Source organism: Ambystoma mexicanum, chromosome 11 (genome assembly GCF_040938575.1).
Source record: "Ambystoma mexicanum isolate Mex_15411 chromosome 11, UKY_AmexF1_1, whole genome shotgun sequence".
Taxonomy (NCBI): domain Eukaryota; kingdom Metazoa; phylum Chordata; class Amphibia; order Caudata; family Ambystomatidae; genus Ambystoma; species Ambystoma mexicanum.
This window is the reverse complement of record NC_090934.1, coordinates 1,224,255,038-1,224,276,755: the sequence shown is the minus strand read 5'-3', so window position 1 is coordinate 1,224,276,755 and position 21,718 is coordinate 1,224,255,038. Positions and strand designations below refer to the sequence as shown.

At 46.1% G+C, this 21,718-nt stretch overlaps 1 protein-coding gene across 2 annotated transcripts in view; it reads right to left on the bottom strand.

Moving 5' to 3' along the window:
* Positions 1–21,718, bottom strand: part of STRA6 (signaling receptor and transporter of retinol STRA6) — a 336,152-nt gene that overhangs the window by 71,447 nt on the left and 242,987 nt on the right. For both annotated transcript variants that reach the window (XM_069624589.1, XM_069624590.1), the window contains exon 13: positions 17,749–17,882. In XM_069624589.1, the coding sequence (XP_069480690.1) occupies positions 17,749–17,882 (134 nt within the window). The remainder of the gene's footprint in view (positions 1–17,748; positions 17,883–21,718) is intronic.

Sequence of the window (21,718 nt, the reverse complement as noted above, 5' to 3'; positions counted from 1 at the left end):
TCACCTGAAAGAGAGAGTTTGGGTGGCACAGAGAAGCCATCTCAGAGGCAAGTTTGTGGCGGAGGGAGGTTCAGTGGAAGAGAAGAGGATAGTGTGAGTTTGGATCAGATTGGGAGGATGTGTGCAGAATGGGACACAAATAGGGAGCAGTTGACCACCCCAAAAAGCGAGTAACGCGGCTGCAAAGAGCGGCTGACATTGTGATGTACAGCAGATGGGAACAGCCTTCGGAATGCTGGTCGCTGTGGCATCACCGCATTCAAGCACAGAGCTCCTGCCCTGTACACATACATAACCAATTTAAGTGATGCCATTTCTAACCGGAGGTCTATCATCAATGGCATAGCACCTTGCTTATATAGCATGCAACCTTGCCTGTTCCATGCCTATGCAGTTATAGGCAAGATCTCGTTTTTGTTTCTCTGCATCGCTCAATAGAAATTATTGCAATATGATAATGAGCAAGTGTTAAGAAGGATATACAGCCCGTTACCTCATCAGTCATATTCATTGTTGTCATTGAAGGTGCTGAATTTCCAGACAACTTGGTAGCATCCTCAGAGGATTTATTTATTTATTTAGACATTTGTACAGAGTGCCGAACCCAAGGGCAGGATGATTAGGCTTTTCAGGTGCTAACAGTACCATCGCATTCTGGAGACCCAAGTCCAACGTGACTTTTTCTTCAATTGTTGAGTATCCCGTTATCCTGATGGGGGTCTCTCCTCCCTCAGAGTGTGATGTTTGTTCTTTGGAAAAGTCGATGCTCACCACAGTAAAGAAATCACACTCTCTGTCCATAGTTACATGCTAATCTATATCTTTGAGACGGCTGACTATTAGTGCCAAATGTTTCTTCATTGCGAGGCTCTTGTGTTCACCGTCGGCTTCTTAAGGCTTCCAATCCAGGCCATAGACCATGACCTGTCAACAGTTTGCAGGTCTGGCATCACCTATATCAAATCTCCAAGTAAGAAGCCGAGTCACTCGGTGCCTTAGTCACCACCGTCCTAGTCTCCATATATAGCAACAATAAGGTCATTATTATACTATATAAAAACCCGCCTCGCCCAACAGTCTATGCCCTTGCCACTACAGTGAGCACAGACCCATATTCAAGATAATATGAGGAATATTAGACTCTCCCAGACCTGAGTCTAACTGTGGCAGTCTAATCAACTTAGAACTGTTCTGACTACCTGGGTGATAAACGACCATACATCATAGACTGGTCCTATTTTGGATGTCGTTCCAGTCCATAAAAAGCATAGGGGTTAAGATATCGAGAAGGATAAAGCACAGGCAGCTCGGCCGAGATGACAAATCAGGTACAGGGGCCCTGGCCCTGCCCTAATGCTAGCTATCCCAGAAAATAATCATACGCAGAGTGGATAGACCTAATGCCAGAGGGGGCGGTATAGCTATTATAGCTAAAACTAGGCTTGCCCTAAGACTTGTCACCCCACCACCACTTAAATCTTGTGAACTGCTTACGGCCAAACTACCTATATCTAGTAACAGGACATTAACCATGTACCTGCTATATATACCCCCAGGACCTATCAACACCTTTGAGGACGACCTATCCCGTCTGCTGGCCAATAATACCAAAGAGTCATCACAGATCTTAATGCCGGGTGACTTCAACTTAGGCTTTAATGACTCTGAGGATAAACAGGCACAATCTATAGCAACTATCCTATCAGAGCATGGACTCACCCAAAAAGTCTACACCCCAACCCACAACAAAGGACGAACCCTTGACTGGGTTGCTGACCTGAATTGTACCACTTCTATCATGAACATTACCCCACAACCATGGGCAGATCATCATCTGATAGACTTCTCACTATAAATAGATAAACAAACGCTGAAAGCCTCCGCTTTGGTACCACCACTACCCACCAGATGTAAAAAAAACATTACAGTTGGCAAACTATTACCCCATCTCTTCCCATCCCTCAACTCGCTACCACTCTACCAAGCAACTCCAACCCAACCTCTTAGTAGAGGTTTTCAACAACTCTATGGCCATTGCCTTAGATATCATTGTGCCAGCCAAACTTTGCAAAAGTAAACAGAAGGCCCATTTTAACGCCTGGTTCACACCCCATCTTAAAGAGCTAAGACTTCAGAAAAGAAAATTACAATCTCTTTGGCGTCAATGCCCCTCAGAGGAAAACAGACTACAACTGTCCCAGCTGGCCAACAAATACAAGAAAGAAATAATATGCACTAAAAAAATACGTATTCAACGAAAGAATCTCCAAAGGTAGCTCCAACACCAAGGAGCTCTTTGTGATCCTCCGGGAACTTGAATCCCCTATACCCCCAACGACAAACAATGGTGCACTAGCATACAGAATGCCCTCTCTAGCAAAATACCATCTCTCCAACAAAATAAATAGCCAATAAAAAAGCCTCATTGACGCCTACTGAGCTACAAGTCACCACTCCCACTGAAGTCCCTAACATGCCAGCACCTTTCAGATTCACCAAAGTCTCCATTCAGGAAACGGAGAAAATCATCCTATCTCTAAAGATATCCAACTGTCAGGGCAACAGCTGTCCTGCCCAAATAATTAAAGATGCAGTGAGAGATCTAGCACCATTTATCTCAAAACTAATCAATGCCTCCTTCAAAACTAACACTGTCCCAAAGAGCCTAAAAGAGTCGTGGGTTCTACCGCTCCTTAAGAAACAGACTCTTGACCCATCCATCCCTACTAACTACAGGCCCATCACCACGGTACCCTTTCTCCTTAAAATAATTGACAGAGTAGCATACCTGCAAATTTAGCCAACCACCTACTAGGATCTCGCCAATCCGGATTCACACCACAACATGGCACTGAAACGGCATGACCTAAAGGCCCAAATAGACAAGCTTGAAGGCAAAGGTAAAACTGCCATGCTACTCCTCCTCGACCTGCCGGCAGCCTTCGACTTGGTGGACCATGCCGTCCTGTGCAAACACCTAGCATCAGCAGCCCACTTCTTGACTGACGCTATAGCCTGGGTCCAGTCCTTTTTAGCAAACAGAACAATGAGCGTCTTCTCTCCCTCGGCTGACCCAATTCAGACTACCTTTGGTGTTCCACAAGGATCTTGTGTCTCGCCTAGCATGCATAATATATTTACCAAGCCCCTATTCGACAAATTGGACAGACTGGGTGTCGCCTACACTAACTATGCAGATGACACCCAGATCCTATTCCTCTTTTGGGCGATTTTAACAAAGATACGGCCTTGGTAAATGAAATATACATCCTCATTCAGGCACAGATGGCATCCCATGGCCTCTGCCTGAATGATGATAAAACAGAGATCTTTATCCTGGGCTCCAAAGCCAACCTAAAAAAACTAAACTCCAACTATGCCTCATTCAACATTGATGGCAACATAATCAAAGTAGAAAACAAGGTAAAAACACTAGGTTTTTACCTCGACTCCACCCTATCATTAAGAAAACAAGTCAATTCCTTTGCTTCCTCTACGGCCTACACAGGCAAACTCATCAGGGCCTGCCGTTCATTTCTAACAGAAGCAAGCTGTATCACACTCGCCAATGCTTTAATATTATCAAAACTGGATTATTGCCCCATATCTAGGAGCCAACAAATATATCCTCAACAAATTACAAGCGGCAAAATAATGCCATTAGAACTGCCCTGAATCTAACCAATAAAGAACACATCTCCAATTCCAGAAGAGATCCCCACTGGTTAAAGATAAGTGACAGAATCTTACTTAAAACTGTATCACTCACATTCAAATGCCTCAATAATGCAGCTCCCCCAAACCTTACAGAGAGAATAACTAGAAAAACCTCGACTCACCGGTCCAGAGCGGCCAATCCCCACTGTCTAGAGATACCCAGGTATAAGTTAACCAAATCGGGAGGATGTAGTTTCCCAGTGAAAGCTGCACAATACTGGAATGCATTACGTCTGACCCTCAGAACTGACCAGTCTTACTTTAGCTTCAGACGTAACACCTTAAACTGGCTGCGGTATAATGCTCCCTAGGACACTATGTAACACCTACCTATGCACCTGACTAAGAATATATGTAATCGAATATACCACTCCTACATGAATGCATGTAAGCTACTGTACCATCCCCCACTGTAATCCATGTGTATCTCCCCTGTTGACACTGTATTGATTCCATGTTGTAACTAAGTCTTAAGTCTTCTTATCTGCTGCGCCCAGTTACCTACGGGTTCGGCGCGCATTACCAAAGAAACAAACAAACAACCAACCTCAATCTCAAAGAGAGACAACCAAAAGACACTGTCTGCACGAAAAGGGGAACTATTCAACAGGCAACATCCATCACAACTAATGCAATGCAGCCTTCAGGGACACAGCTAAAAGTAGCCAAAGAACAAAAGGAAACGATTTGTTTGACAACCAGGAGGAGAGCAACCATAGACCCCCATCTCAAAAAGGGACCAGATAGAACCATGCATTGATGCCCCTGAGAAATATGTAGGCTTTTGAGATGGGGTGGTTTTCTTGGACACACTCCCTCAACACACTATACAATAGCATGAATGATGTGATAAAGGGTTTGCATAAATCTGCACAGAGTGCATTGAATTAGGTGGCCAGGTGGAGGGGCTGTGGGAAGCGGGCCTCTTCTGTCGAACCGCTTTATAACCAGCCTTCCCAGAAACTCGCAAGTGATGGGGAGGAGTCAGTGTGTCTCTTTGGGCATGACGTAAAACTAACAGGGTGGATCTACTTTTGCAAAGCCAGGGTGCTCTGTATGTGTTCAGAATGCAGGGGGCCTGGGGATGGCAGATGGGGGAAGCTGTATGTATAATGTCCACGTGTGGGTTGCTGTTATGTGGCACATGGCTGCAAAAGAGTAATTGGCGAATATTAAAGAAAGCCACATGGAAGTCTTAATAAAGTGCTTATACAAATATTTAAATCCCTATAGAAATAAGTTGAGCTAGGAAATTGATTGTACCCCGAGCACTACACATTCTCTGCCTGAGTCTGCACCGTAGCACCCCATTCATTCCCATACTAGGCATACAGACCCGGTCTACTTGGCAGAACACATTGTCTAAAGAGTAGACAACACTATTCCAAGGATCCATGAAGGGGGTTTACAACCAGATGCCAAAGTCAATCTCCTTACCTCTTATTACTCCATACAGAAGCGTATTCCAGGGGCACATAACTAGCATCTCCTATATCATGCACATTAACCCATAAGGGATGCCAGTCAGCTGATGGCTTACACAACCCAAGTTATTGAATCTCAAATTGAGCTCCTATTTACTTCTGCTACTGTACCTCTATCCCGTGTATCCGAACGCACATTTCTTTATACGCCCAAATCATGGCACTGCCACATCGGTGCACCTGGCTCGAAAGAACCCACTCTCTCCTTGTACACAGGCATGGTTCCATATATAAACGAAGGCGAGTGAAGAGCCTCCAAACTACAAGGGTCCACCTGAGCACAGCTCAAGCACACCATGCAACCACACACCACTTACATCTGGCACCATGCGCCTTCATGTCTAAATAATGCCATTGTGCCAAAGAAGCTACACACTTCCACAATTCTCTCTTGCGCAGATCTAGAATCAAGCAGATGATAAAATACACCCCCCCTACTAATACAAACCTATCCCATCACCTCTAGCCCCACTATAGGTGTCTTATCATCCAATTAACTTCTTTTCCTCCTCTTTACTGCTTTCAACTACACCTGTTTGCCAACAGACAAAGGTCTGGAGATACCCTGGTGGGCTACAATACATCCACACCAACAGAAAAGAGGGCCACCCCTACAAAAGTAATCAGACAGTAGGAACAAGGGGCTGTGTACAAAAGGCTTGAATGTGAGCAATCACTGTCATGTTTGTATTTGTGTTTATGTGATACATTCAGGCAGGGGTCTGTGGTCTGAATCTTTCCACTTTAACCATCTAGCACTTTGATGCTTGTATGTTGTATTGTACATATGACATTGGATATGTTATATATTTTTAGAGTGTAACACATTTTTCTATAAATTTGACTGAGAATTGTAGCATCAAATGATATTAAATAAGTTTACAGGAACCTCATTTGATGTTGGGGACCCAATACATCACCTTTTGGACACGGATAGGCGCTGTAAGACCACTACAGTGGTGTTGGGTGCAGTATAAATACCACTTAACATAACACTTGCAATGCTGGATGAAAAACTGTAACGCAGAGTGAATAACTAATCAGATGGATTTCACCCCCTCACATTTTGAGAGTTATTTGGCATCATAAGATCACCAGGCCAACAGATAACTAACGATGGGGGTTAGAGTACCCCCGCCACAGCCCCCCCAATCATCAGTCTAAAGAGCGATGCTCTACTGAAGGATTAAGCAGGATGTTGTGGAGGAACTGCTAGGGTATCAGATCAGGTCGGTTAAGATGCAATTGTGTGGCCCCAAGTCTTGTAGACAATAGTAAAGCTGTACACATATGGTATTAAGATATATGTTTTTCAATCACCAAATTATGATGGATGGAAAGGTCTGAATAAAGCCATTGCTACCTGCTTTGGGCAGTTTTCTTTCCATCATTGTTACTGTTGTCTAGGCTATTGCATAAGGTGGGCAGCAATATGTAAATCTGTACTGATTCTGCCCCTAGTGGGTACAGTCTATTGTGAGCCTCAATAAGTCAGAGGGGGTATGCCCAGACATGAGTCCTTTGCTAGCTGCGATAGGGAATCAAGTTCCACTTTACTGATACAGTCCGAACATGTGTCGGGTTGTCAATAGTCTGGGCAAGAGGATATAGGCAAGAGGTTCAGGCTGGAAATACCCACTGGGGGAAGGACCAATAATGATTTTCAAATGTTAGGTTACTGGTTTTACTGGGCAATGGCTATGCTGCCATTTGCATGGTCTCCAAGTGCTCTTGTAGATCTGGAGGGGCTGGGGGGTTGTTAGGTTGCTTACATGCACACATACTGGAGGTACCCTGAGCTCTATGTGCTGTTCCTTTTATAGGTGTTCTCTTTTAGAGCATGGAGGCATGTGTGTCCTCAGATGAGCCTTGGGCACTTGTACTGTTAGAATGCATTGGCCGGGACCAGTGGTATGTAAGTTTATGGTAAAGGTGTATTGTCCCATTTGATGTGTGCTGGGGAGGTTATTACATTGCTGTGTGCAAGCGGCTTAGATCGTCTGCTTATAGTGTGCTTGTGCACATAAGGTGAGAATGTTGAAGCTTAGAGTGTTTATCTCGTATGCCATTGGTGATGTCTCTGTAGAGGTACCCTTGGGGCAGAGAACTTATGAGATGTTGTCCTGAGGAACCCTGGTGTGGGCAGGTATCTGGGTCAGTAAGCAGGGTCAATTGACTGGTCCATTTTGGGAGTTGAGGAAGATGGGGCGGAGACAAACAAAACGAGGCATGCAGATGTGGGTACCAAGTAGACTACAGGCGAAGAGAATTTATAGTAGGTATAATGGAGAAGGCTGAAAGAAGAATAGATCGCTCTGGGGCAACACGTTTGTCTTAGAAGCAAGACAGCACAGGTTTGAATCCCGATCCTGCGCTTAGAAACCACTCGCTGATATTAAGCGCGTTCTAAATGAATTTAAAAAATAAAAAGAGTCCCGGCATAGAACAAACTGGGGTGGGACACCAAGGAACAAAAACACACTACAGCGCAAATTACAGTAGGACATCAGCGAACAAAATCACAGTCTGGCAGAATTACAGGTGAACACCAGGGTGCAAAATCTCATACTGTATAACTTGCAGCTGTACCTTAGGAGGCAGGATCACTGTGGGGCACCAGGAAGTAAAATCACAGTATATCACCAATGACAGCGGGGCACCAGGATGCAAAAAACATCAAAGCACAAATTACAGTTGGGTACAAAGGGGCAGAATTACTGTGGCTCACAAGGGAGCAGGATTTTAGCATGGCAGATATTATGGCTGAACACCAGGGAGCAAAATCAGATCATAACACGAATGTCAGTGGCAGCACCAGGGCGTAGAATTCCAGTGGGGCACAGTGGTGCACAATCACGGTAAAGCTCTAATTATAGTGGCAGAGCAGGGAGCAACATCACTCTAAGGAACACATTACAGTGGGACATCATAGTATAATTAAGCAATATGCCCTGAGCAGGTAATTCCCCGGGGCCCATAGTTATAAGCCTCAGCGAAGCGAGGGCCTTAACGAAGGCCCGGGGCATTACCTGACTCCGTAATGCCCCGCCGCAAGCGGGATATTGCTATTAGTAGCCCGGCCAGCAAGATCTGTGTGACCGGGGCACTAAAAGCAGTTTTTTTCTGTCCCGAAACGCTGCAGCGTTTCGGGTCAGAAAAAAAAGAAAACCAACCAAGAAAATGGCTGCCAGGAAGGGGAAAAGGGAGTCCATCAACAGAAGTGTTCCCAGCGTGTCTGCTCCCGAAAGACAAAAGAAGAAGGTAAAGGATGCAAAGGGTATGTGGGGTGGAGAGGGCAGGGAGGTGTGAAGAAAGGGGAAAATAACAAAGAAACAAAAAAAAAAAACTTTCCTGAGCCCCAGGCGGGGGGTGAAAGTAGCGTTTCAGCCTTGGGAAGGCTCGGAGCGGGGATGGCCCCGCTTCGAGCTTCCTCATTGGCTGAGGGGCTGCCACGCCCCCCGCCGTGGACAAGGCGGTTGGAATCCCAGCCGAGAATCGAGGGATTCTGGCCCGGGTAATGACCCGGCGAAAGCCAATCAGTATGCGTGTTGCATTCTGCTTGACTCTCGCTGGGTACTAATACGAATTACAGTAGGGCACGAGGTCCAGAACTATTGTAAGATGTTCTCTCTTATCAACTCAAGGAGTGGTCTCAATCAGGGCTAGAAAGTGTGGTAGGGCCGGGCAAGAGGGACACAGTGAAGAGACAAACAAGGGTCAACATTAGCCCGGGGGAGATTTCCCTGGAATTTCATGTAATGCAGGCTGGTCCAGGTCATGTGATCCCTTCAAATCCCGGGGCTCAGAGCATTGTGGGGTACATGAAGCGTGGGGAAAGGGAGCCTGAAAGTAAATTGTTGCAATGTTGGAGCCTTACCCTGCCTCTGCAGAGCACTCACTACCCTGCTAGGTAGGATACCAAAGTGGATGGAAACCGGTAGAAAGGTATTGGTGTTGGTGTTGGGGCATGGCTGCTGCGGGTTGTGTGACTCTTTGAATCACCAGTCCGGCTGTGGGTGACCAATTATTGTAAGAAATATCAAAAGGAAACCTTCTGCAATAGCACAGACACTGCATTAAGAACAGAGACAATTGGAGGAATTGACAATCTTTGGGCTGCACATGCGAATTGACCAAGTGGAACTTAATGAAAGCCTCCGATTGGTACACCTAAAACCCGCAGTCTGTCCAAAATGGACTATAGCTGGCGTAGGAGATTCCCCATGCGCACCGAGAGTGGACATCACTGGCATTTCCTTCTGCAAGTGAAGATAGATCTACAATTGGCACAAGGACGGGGTGGGGGGAAGCCAGCCAATTGGCTCCCTCCAATACAAGGTGTGAACTGGCAGTGAAAGCCTGCGTTTGGAGAGAACTGCTAGCTGCTCCCTCACATGACGGCCACCATTGTCCATCAGGGACTTTTGATCCTTGCTTTACCACCCACTGCCCACCTGAAAGCCCTCCATCTTCCTCCCCACCCCCACAATTTATATAATTCTCTCGCTGCCATGTCGCCTCCCTTCTCTTCCATGGCGCCATGGACAGCGATAATGGAGTCACTCAAGAGCCTCTGTCGCAAGTCCATGGTTGACATCTTGGGCTTTTTCTACCTTCACTTTGATGAAGAAGTGCACGGCCAGGCAGGTCCTCTCAAAGGGAACTTTATTTTGCATTACACAAAAACTCTTAATACACTGCGTAAAATTCAGTGGTACCAATAGCATTAATTCTTGCATTCGCGAGCAGGCTTGGCCGTTAACAGCCAAGCCTACACATGAAAGTGGGATTTAACACTATAGACAAGTAAACAGAATGCTCATTTATCCTGCCATGAAAAATACATTTCTAAAAAGCAATATCAATGAACATCTCATGGATATAGGTGTTAACCTCTACAGCTCAGGTATCTGTTGTCAGCTATCAGATGACTCAAAGAATACTCCAAATTCCAAATATGGCTCAAGGGTTTTTATGAATGTTTTCAGCAGGGTACTAGAGCTGTCCTGGTCTCTTTCATCTTGATGCGCCTTTTTCCACCCTAACCCGGGCCTACCTAATCCCTGGGTTATTAGATACAGAATATATACCCGCACTGTCTATTTTCTAGACAGCTGTTTGTGATAACCTAAAGGTAGTTGCCTTTTTGATCAAGACTCATCCTAAAATACCAGTGGGTTAGTGGCTTCCAGAGTAGTGGGGATATCCCGTCAGACACTCTGCCAGACTCGGTCATCTTCCTCTCGTGCCCTTAAGTTCCTCTTCCTCGCTCTCTACCCTCCAAACCTTGTCATCCTTCACACCTCCTATTCCCTGTGTGCATCTTCCTCTGTCCCTCGAAAGGCTATAACTCTTTTGACTACTGCCTCCGCCCTTCAATATTACTTCTCCTTGCTACACTCTACTACTCCCACTGTCACACTACTACTTCCTCCTCCACACTGCTACTGCCACCTCCACATTACTACTTCCCTCCTCCACACTAAAACTCCACCTACTCAGTGCAGGAAATGGAAAAAATGTATTGGGGGGAACTGTCACCTCTTTGGAGGGGAACGGCTGTTGGAAGGAAGAGACAGGGCCAAGGGGCATGGCCCCAGGTCAGGTTGCGCAACACATTATCTCATAGAACCCAATCCTAGAGATTTGCATAAAAGCAAAGAGCATTATGGGAACATCATAATGTCCACAATTTTAAATGTTAAACATGTCTTATAGTGATTCCGTAAGAAGTCCTTTAAGTGAGTATTGGACTCTTCTGTTTTGATTGGTCACAATATTCACCCTAATAAAGAGAAGTCTGTAAATTGCACGACATATACACAAGTTTGGACAGCTGGGTATGAGGAGGGGAGCGATTGATGTGAGGTTGCCTTTGAGTGTGGATGAGGTGAAGGCTGTGATGGTGAGACGGGTCCTGGATGAGTGGCAGCAGAGGTGGGTGAATGGGGTGAAGGGCAGGTGGATGTTCGGTGTTCGTGGGAAAGTGTCGGTGAAGGTGGATGCAGGGAGTTCAGAATGGAGGAGGGGGGAGGAGGTGATGCTGAATCGGTTGAGGATAGGTCATGTGGGGCTGAATGACAGTCTATTTCGAATAGGCAAGCGTGAATCAAGGGACGGTGTGTGGGGTGCCTGAAACGGTGGGACATTTTTCGATTAGGTATGAAAGACATGTTGCAGAGAGAGAATTGATGAGGGTTCGGTTGACTGCGTTGGGTGTGGCTGAGCTGAGTGGGAGGACTATACTGGGAGGTGATGGGGAGAGAGGCAGGAGGAGGAGTAGTGTGATGTTGGATTTTGTGAGGCAGACGGGGAGGTGGGAGGAGTTGTGAGCTTAAATGGAGCCAAAAAATAATTAGTGGGTACGGTGCACATCATCCTATAGGATGGGGAAGCGCCTGCGTGGGTCCGCCCACGCCTCCGATAATTAAGAAGAAGAAGAAGAAGAAGACAGCTGCAACATGTTATGTGAGGATTTGGCAGTTTCTACCTGCAGTGCTGATTCTTCATGCGTGCAATGTAACGAGAAGACTGCTTTCAGAATACTAGGCAGCGCTCCGTGCCAAGTCTTCTGAAAGCTGTCTGCTCATTGAGGTAGCAGGACCTGGGAGAATCACGTGCTAGCCCCTGGGCTTGGGGGAAGGAGTGGCACTACAGCAAGACCTTTTTTGTTCCAGCCCATTCTCTGCACTGCACCTACTTCTTAGACACCCCTCATTCACTCTCACATTCACATCACATTCACTCCCTCTCCTAATAACACTTGTGCATCTTTCACACACTCACAAGTCCGCACCACATGAACTCCCTAAACTATACTTCACCTGATCTACAGTTTTCCCTCCCTGCTCTTCTTACCACCCTTCATCTTGCTGGTCTCTTGGTCTATTGCCACCTTCTCCTCCGACCTCACCCACAACTATTTCTTTCCTATGGGGTTCTTTTATCACCCTCCCCCCTCCTCGGTTGGATCGCTGGCCCTGGCCAATGTGGTTCTGCCTTCCCTGCCTGGGAGGGATCAGCATTACAGATAATTTCAAAGAGCGGATGAAGCCCCCGCCTGTTTTCTCTGTGCAGGGCCACCATGCCGCAGCAATGACGGCCTGAGCTCGAAATTGTCAGAGTTTGCGTTAAGGGACCATGGCTCAGTTCTCCTCAAGGTAAGTTCAGTACTTTTGAGCTGTTCTCTGCTTTAAGTGCCTGGTGATCTAGGGTGACAGCAGTGGTTTTGCTGCTGTGCATGGCAAATCTGGGGTCTGTTTGCAGAGCTTGAAGCAGCTGCTTTGCGTTCAGTTGTTCTCTCTCCCAGCTGTGTTGTTATGCTGATCACATAGGGTTCAAAGCAAGTGATTCTTTCAACTAGCTCATTCTCCCTGGCTGTGGTCTGGCATTGGACTGCATGCAGTGCTGATGTCCTTCGTTTGGCCGCCTCATGCAACTGTGGTTTCTCTGGCTTTTCTTAGGTAGCAATTTTGTTCAGAGTCATGGGGTGATGCAAATTGGTACTGCACATGTAAAGACTGGCACAAGGGTGTGGACAGGATCTGGGGCCCTCTCCACTGCCCCCTCCCGCCACACCCTCTCTGCCAGGTCATTGTCCTTGCCACACAAAGGTAGCGTCAATTTACCTTAAACATCATTGCAACTGTACAAATGAATGCATTTCATGCAACCAGAGAAATGTATAGTAGAGTATGCTAAAGACTCAAAGCTCTCTAAGTTTTGGATTGTATCTGGCACTTCAGCACCACCCAGTGAGGACATATTGATATAGACTGTTCAAAGAGAAATTACATTTGGGGGCAGACAAGATCGTCAAGTGTCTTTCGACTTCTTAGTTTTGGCTCGGGTGTCTCTTTAGTGCTACCATAGAGTTTAGTTCATAAGGCATGCTTTAGCATCTCCTAGTCGGCTAAACAGAGTTGAACAGCATTAGTATTTGCTCTTACGTATTACTTTAGCACCACCATTAAGTCTGGCTCATACACTGAGCATTAGTGAGGCTACATAGGGTTGACTAGGATGTGAAACTATAGCTATCACTATAACAATCACCCCCACGTTTAGGGACGTGCAGGTGCAGTAATGGCCTGCTAGTGCCTTGGCGAGGGCTCAGGGACGTTACCAACCCTGAACGCACAGGTGATCATGAGAAGCACTCATGCCTTCATTGCAGGTTAAAAAATGTTTTAACGGTAGCGGGCTTTGCGCCGAGTTACCCATATCTAATAACCTTTAAGACAAACAAATATTGCAACACAGAAATGGGTAAAGAGACACCATCAGTCTACTATTTTCATGCCAGGAAAGCCAAAATGATCCACTGATGGCCCGCCGTAGAGCGTAGCGGGTATGGAGTGGGGGCCCACCGTAGAGCGTGGCAGGTATGGAGTGGGGGCCCAGAAGCACAATCAGGGAGAAATCGATTACAATTCACAATTCAGCCTGAAGCGTTAAATCGTATACAGTTTTCACACACAAAAACACCCTCAGGAAAAGGGATAACGGCCGCTCTGTCTTCTTTGCTGCGTGTTCAACGCAGATGTGTGATGCCTAATGCAGATACTGTCTAATGATTCTGTTCGGGGCCATCTGGATTGAATGTTGGTGGGCAACCTATGGTGCATCCATGGTCAATTTGCATATTTGGGGCGGCATATTATACTTTGTGCTGCAGTATGGGATGTTCTCTTTGATCTGATCATACTGGTATGGACAGAAATGCAAAATGCAAAAGTGAGCAAGTGATTAAGCAAATACTGTCTAATGATTCTACGTGGGGCCATCTGGATTGGATGTTGGTGGGCAACCTTTGATGCACCCATGGTTAATTTTGCATATTTGAGGAGACATATTATCCTTTGTGCTGCAGTAAGGGATGTTCATTGTAATCTGATCATACTGATATTGACAGAAATGCAGAATGCACAGATGAGCAAGGGATTACGTGTTACACAGCTCGTGATTGTTGACAATTTAGAGGGACACTAGTCCTAAACTGCCTTATATACTTGTGTATCTCTACATGCAGTGGGCATTTACTTCATTAGTGCCAGGTCATGCCATTGTATCTCCTCATTTAGTCCATTCTTTAATGTGTCCAGTCGAAAAATCCAGAGTTGCTCGCGTTTGAGTAGCATTTCTCCAAAGTTCCCACCCCTTATGGGTGGTCTTAGTTTTTCTAAGATGGTCCATTTGAAATCCTCTTGCGTGTGTCCTTTTGTCATAAAGTGACTGACCAAAGGGGCGGTCAGTTTTTTTGTGCGGATACAAGATTTATGTTCAATGATTCTTGTTTTGATTTCTCTCGTTGTGCTTGAGACACTGCACTGCAAGCACCACCACTGAGAGGTGATCTGAGTACTCCTAAAAACAGGAGTACGAGGGGCACACAAGAAAATCCTCCCATCCCCAGGTGGATAGGTGGCACTACCCCCTATACCTAAGTACGGAAGCCTGCACATGAGGTGAGGGCCTTCCGCTAAGAGGTCTATTTTGAAGTTACACATTGATTGTGCATTTAACAAGTAATTTCACGTGAATACAGTGGGTCTCTGGAAGTGTTTTTATGGAGTGGGGGCCCACCGTAGAGAGTAGCAAGTATGGAGCGGGGGAAGAACAAGTGAGTGCATGACTCCTGGCAGCGGACCCTGGTTGGGCAGAGCGTGAGGAAGGGACTTGCTGCACGAGCGTGAGGAAGGGACTTGCTGCACCAGTCTACAAGACAGAAAACATAGCAGACCTGGGGGAAAGGCACAGGAATGACACAGAAGGATACTGGTAGATTCCACCAGTGTTCCTCGTATCCTGGTTGACTAGCGCCTCTCACCCAGGTGTTTATATTAGTTTTTTGTCATAGGTGGAGCATCGCGTAGGGCATTTCAGTGCTATCATTATCTTTGCATCATACACCGCATTTTAGGGTAACCTACTGAGGATACATAGTTTTGGGTCATGGGTGGCGCCTTAGCAGTACAATTATTTTTGGCTCTTAGGTGGAACATTACTTTTAGCTCCTAACTGGTGCTTGAACCTCAAACAGTGCAAATTAATGGTGTTGCTAGGGAAAAATGGAATGCGGAATCCAACAGAGAGTGCATGCCAAATGGAAGGTGGTGCCAGCCAATGGGGGTTCTCTGAGCTCCTCCATTCTGGAGGTGCTTCATCAGCCATGCAGACCGCCTCTCTGTCTGGGACCTTGAATGAAGACAGCGCTGTTAAAACAGTTTTTTCATTTACAACAGCCGAACATGCTGGCTTTATCAGTGCATGTTTGGTTTCACGTTCAGTCATGTGACAGGTCATTTTAATCAGTCAGGCTATTGCCTATGCCTTGTTATGGAGCTCTGGCTGAAGACTATCTTCTGGTCATTCTCCTGCAGGTGATAGAAGGCCCTGTCACTGGGAAGAAGGAATGGGCAATGTGTCCTCTGGAATACGAATAGTTTGAGAGGTAGGGTCCTCCCAACTGGGAAATGAACATCAAAACGCCATCCCCAAGTTATACATCTGCCCATATACTTCACAGCACCCCAATGCCCCATACCTAGAGCCACACACCCATGCTTCCACTTAATCTTACAAGAATGGCATTATGAAAAATATTTCCCTTTTCCTGAGGTTGAAGGCTTTCAGAAATAACTCCCTGTTTTGGGCCCTGAACCCCAACTCCAAAAAGAAACTGGCAACCAGTAATTTTATTAGATTGCATGACAAATAAAAATACTGCTCCATGGTTCCAATTGCGTATTTACCGTACATCCATGTGGGGCAGGGGCACTGAGACTCCAGGGTGTGTGGGTACAGTGATGAAGTACCTTGCCTAGGGATCATGGAAGTGGACAGTGATAGGGCAGCTGGGCTTGACACTGGCCCTTTGTGGGTCATCTTAGAGATAGGCCCTCCACTTATCCACCATGGGGATAATTCCAACCCTCCCTGTTGTCTCTTTGGAACCCAGGGAACAAATAGACAGACCCCTTTAAGGGATTTTGGGAGCAGTGATCCTGCAGAGATGGCAGTTATGGAATGCTCATCTCTGCTCACTCGGGTGCAGAAATCACCATTAAATATTGAAAGAAAGGACAGTGAGTTAGGCCCCGGAATTAGGCCAAAGCCCAACGCCGAACTGGAAACCACCATCAGGGAAGGGACCTCTCAGCCAAACTCTATATCATCAATCTAAAGAGGAAGAGGGAGTTAGGAACTCCAAGAAGGTGGACATAGTGTCTAAGGCTGTGGTACAGCAGTCACTGAAAACTCACCCAGGCCCAGTGAACTACAACTCTTAAGCCTCCTATATGGTATTACCCAAATTCTTCAAACACAATTGTTCGAATGCACAATTGACCTAATTTCAAGGGTCCGAATTGACCTTTTCAAAATTGACCGTATATATGAAAAGATTTTTGATGGGGGGTTTTGCGTTGGGTGGGGGGTTGCGGAGGGTTCCTCCCTCATCCCCCGCATATATGTCACAATTGACCTTCAAAATTTGGTCAATTGTGAAAAGGTCAATTGTCATTCGAGCAATTGTGACTCGAACAATTCGTATACAACCTCCTATACTAAGTCAACACACTGGAGTGCTGTTACTCCAAAGATAGGCTGGAAGAAGAGGCCAGGCCTATTTAAACCGAGGCTCACAGCCAGTCAGTGGTGGAGCTGGGAGGCATGAGGATTGTGGGTGGAGCAGGAACAGGAAGCAGTTCGAAGAGAGCTGGAGGAAGGAGAGTGAAAGGATTTGGTAGTGGCCTGGAGAAGGAGGTAGGAGAGGAGGATCTGGAAGCTCAGAGGAGGACACTGCCCTACTGGAGATGGTGATAGTAAGGTGGTGGAGGTGCTAGTGGAAATGGTGGTAGGGGAGGCAAAAGTCTCTAAGGAGAAGGCAGAGGTATGTCAGGGGGTTGGTTCGGGAGATATAAAGGAGGAGACTTAGGTTTTTTGTTGTAAGAGGTTGGAGAATTTAAGGAAAAGGTAGCAAAATTAAAAAGGGACAGTCGGCAGAATCAAGGAGAAGGTCGGGAGGTTGTTGGAAGAGGTTGGCAAGTTTAAGGAGGAGATTCACGAACATCAGAAGGAGGAGTTTTAGACTTGAAGGACGGGGTAAATGGTTCGATAGAGGAGGTAACAAATACAGGAGAGTAGGGAGGGGGTGGTCAGAGATGCCAATGTGGTGTAGGAGAGTCACATGGAGGTTTATAGAAGGGGTAACCAAGGAGGTGGAGAAGATGAGTACTAAGGAGGGATTTGGAGAAAACATTGAGGAAGTTGTAGAAAAGAGCTGTCGGGTAACCCGACTGTGGGAAGACCCAAGGAGAGACCTGCTGTAACCTGAAGTCCAAGAGAGTGAAAGAGACCCACAGGAGGGGGCTGCTGATGAATCTTAAGAGAGTGTCCAGCTACCCTTATCCACCCCATTTGTTATTTTTGCTCCAACCTGCACCCCAATCACAACTATATCCTTGTTGCCCTTTAAGCTTGAGTCTGGTTTTCTGCTGATGCCTAGTGGCCGTCCTGACAGTAGAGGGGCGGCATGCATGGTTACCTATGCAGGTGACGGCGGTCTGGTAGCTGGTGAAACTCATCCAACAGAAAATGGCAGAGCGCGATGGTCGCAACGCCGGGTTATGCAGGAACACTTCTGACACTGCACCACGGTAAAGGGCCTTCAAATTTGACCTAATGTGGAAGAGAAACAAGAGAGTGAGATCAGTCATAAATTAAAGATGGGCCTGACCTAGAAACAGATATCACAAGAGCAAAAACAATGCTAGCGACCTACAGCAGAATTGAAGACACTGCGCCAGTATGGGAGAGGCAGTTTAGAGAAGAAAGTGAAGGGGTAGGTTGAGGGGCAAACTAAGAGAGAGGGATACAGATGGGATAAGCAGAGGTGATAAGAGGTACAGAGTCAGTGAGAGTGTAGAGAAGCAGAGGCAGTGTTATAGTAGTAGAAGAAGGCATGCAAGCCAAGGGACTCAAAAGAACAGTTAGGAAGATCTGGCCATGCATATAGGAATCATACTAGCCCTTCTCTCCTGAACTTCAGAAGAGGGATAAGGATATCCCTTTACAAAACATCTCACAGAGCAATAATCTGCCGAAACACCCTGCCTTTCCCTCTCCATCCTGTACCTGCTCCCTCTATCTTAATAACTGTACCCTACAAATGCTAACCTGATTACATCCATAATACCAGTATCCTATTACTGTTCCCCATTCTTGTTCAGTACCCCAATGCTTCCCAGCCAGGCTAGTTTAGAGGAGAAGTCAAGTACCCCCACCAAAAGCTCTGTCCCCATGTTGCCTATTTGTTGGGAACCAGAAATTGCAACACGTGCAGTACCAGTAGGGATGCCTGTACCACAAAGAATCCTTGAAACAAGGTATCCATTGAGAAAGCCCTGTATGCATTCACAAAGATATGATGACCTTCTGGATAAAGTCCCGGAAGAGGTGTGAGAGTGAGTGAAAAAGAAGACTGGTGACATCACATGAGGCAGAACTGACGCACCCAGAAAAGATGCGCTCGGCAAAAGAATATAAACTTTCTATAAAATCTGAAGAGGAGGTGTCGAAGATGAGCAACATTTTGGGCTCGAGATGAAGATGCTCATGTAAAGAAACGCTGAAGAAAATACAAAATCAGTTTACACTTGTACAGATGCAGTAACGCAAGTAGACAAAGTGATGTTAAGGCTGACTAGGTAGTGAATAGTTGCGGCGATGCGCCGATGTATATTCATAGGAATGTATAGAACTTGGATGTTCACCGATGAACTTTAAGCAAGGCTTGAAACCCTGTGATTGGAAAGGGTTTCAGTGTGGCGTAGTTGGAAAATGGCTAATGGCGATGGAGAAATTCAAGAAAGGCTTGGCTGGCCCAGCACCAAGACGTCGAGGCCACTGTGAGCCTGGTTGTCCATCCAGTAGTACAATGAACGTGGGAAAGAAGCAAACTTCTGTTTCAGGTGGAATGGAAAAACACTGAAAGTGTCAAGAGTTCATCATTTAATAGTATTAAATGCAGCAAAGAGCTCGAAAACACGGTCTCCAGTCACATGGTCAGATCAAAATAGACATTGGGCCTCATTACGAGGTTGGAGGTAGCCATGCCGTTTATACCGGCATGGCTACCCCAAACTCGGGTCTGGCTCCGGGTCCCGCGAAGGGGAATTACTGGGCCATTCTGACCTTGGCGGGCCTGGTAATTCTCCTTTCGCGGGACCCGGAGCCGGTACGTCCCCATTCCCATTGAGCCCCTATAGGGCTCAATGGGAATGGGGAGGATGGTAGCAGTGGTACCGTTCATAATGGTACCGTTGCTACCATCCAGTTCTGCTCGCGGGTGCCGCTCTGCATGCCTGGTCTGACCTCGTAATGTGGCGGTACAGTGATACCAGCACTACCGGCGCCGTTATCACTGTACCGCCACTATCGTAATGAGGCCCATTGGGTCGAGCTACACCGAAACCAAGAAGATACTATCTTTTATTCTCAGGCACAGAGAACTTCTGTAAGGCCAAGTTCAAAACCTTAATTGACTGGCAAACTCAAGAGTGATGAAAGATGTTAGGCTAATTGAGAGGGGAAGCATGATCACGCCGACGCTCCCTGCACCTGGAGTGGTAGCCTGCGTGCTGCTAGCATGTGGAATATTCCAGAAGGGTACAAGGGCGCCAAACCAATTGTAGAGGGCCACGTAACAAAGAGCCCTATGGTTTGTGTAACCAATGGATCGTCATTTATTTTGTGACAATGAAGATGACTTGCACTAGAGGAGGGCTTAGTTGTCCACCTGATTTTAGAAGCCTAATCACTTCCCCCATCAGTATGGAACGAATACTTAGATGTTCCCTTTAAACCTATCACATTCCCAAGTAGGTGTTTGTAGTTTGCCACGTAGTGTGACGTCACCTATGATGAGTTTCGACTTTAAGAGTTGTGTTTTTTGTAGAATGCTCTGAGAGAAATCGGGCGAGCGTCCATTGATGCCTGTTGTAACTCCGTTTTAGATAATTGCAATAAAACAGTGCCATGTTTTGCCAACTTCCTGAGTCGGTTTGATTATTGATGTTTGAGTACATTCTGCATCCCCATCCATATCTAATTATTGCTACCTCATCTTAAAGGGCCCTAGGTCTATGGGTTCACGTGGTAGCAAAGAGAGGATGGTTCAAGATCCGTCGATCCAGTAGGCTTTTAAGGGTCTTGGAAATATCAGATGTCCTCTACCATTTAGCTGGAGGACCGCAAGGCTTCCTGTGGATAGCGGCAGAAACAAGATCTTGCAAGATGAACGAAGCAGGTGGGACAGGTCCCTTTTTCATGGAATTCCCCTCCCAGTTTCTACAGGCAGCTGAGCGGACCGAAGGCTAAGGTGGCCAGTTGAGGAGGAGACGATCCCAAGGGTCAGGAGCTGAAAAATGAATGTTGAGTAGACTGAGAAAGGTGGCAAAAATGAGTATTAAGGGGGGAAAGTGATAATGGGGAGAAAGTAACGTAGGGTTGGTTGGGTATTTAATTAAAGATGTAGAGTGTTAAGTAAAGATGTATGAACGAGGAGCGATCCATAAAATAAGCTCAGAATCCTACGTCCAGGGACATCTAGAAGGAGTTGTTTTAAAATCCAAGTGGCTATATATAGGCTGCAAACAGATAGATCTGTTAAAGAAAACAATTCACACTCTGATGGGAGTAATTTTAGGGGTCAGAATAGCCACCAGGAGCGTTGGCAGAGATATATGTTGGGGACGGCCAGTCTGTCTGCTTGTATATTGTCTGTTTGTATATTGTATGTGTTGTGTGTGTTAAGGAAATGATGAAATATTGAAGAGCGATAACTAATAGATTGTGTTAAAAGGCTGAGAGTAGATTATTTATTTATTCAGTTGTTAAAGGTATTGACTGAACAGGTAGACTGAAGCAAAGTGAGACAAAGGTATGGAGCTGCGACGATTGGGGCACGCTCATATTGTATTATTTTTCTGAAAAGTACATTCTGTGTAAAATAACGGTAAGTATTGACAGGCGATTGTGACTAGTCATAATGGAGGATGTTACTCCGCTCATGCACCTGTGCAAACAGCTGCCAGAACACGCACCCAAGCTTAAGCAGTATACTGCAGAATGGGTTACGGGCACGGCAGATAAAATGTTCATGCCATGGCCACAAGGGGGATCATTGTTAAAAGCAGTTTTGAAACACGTGACCACATACTTGCGCACTGCGTGCACGAGAAAGAAGTTAGAAAAAGGTTAGCTAGCCATATCTCACATCTAGATGCACTGTGCCCTCATTGTGCTAGCCACTCCAAATAGAACTGTGAATATTATCTTGCGTAGCATCTAGACAGGATTATGAATATTAGCCAGTCCCACATTGAGATAGAACTAAATATTAGCTTGCGTCACATCTAGACCGAATTGTGAAGATTAGCCAATGCCACATTCAGATAGAACTGTGAATAGTTGCTTGCATCGCATCGAGACAGCATTAGCCACTCCCACATTGA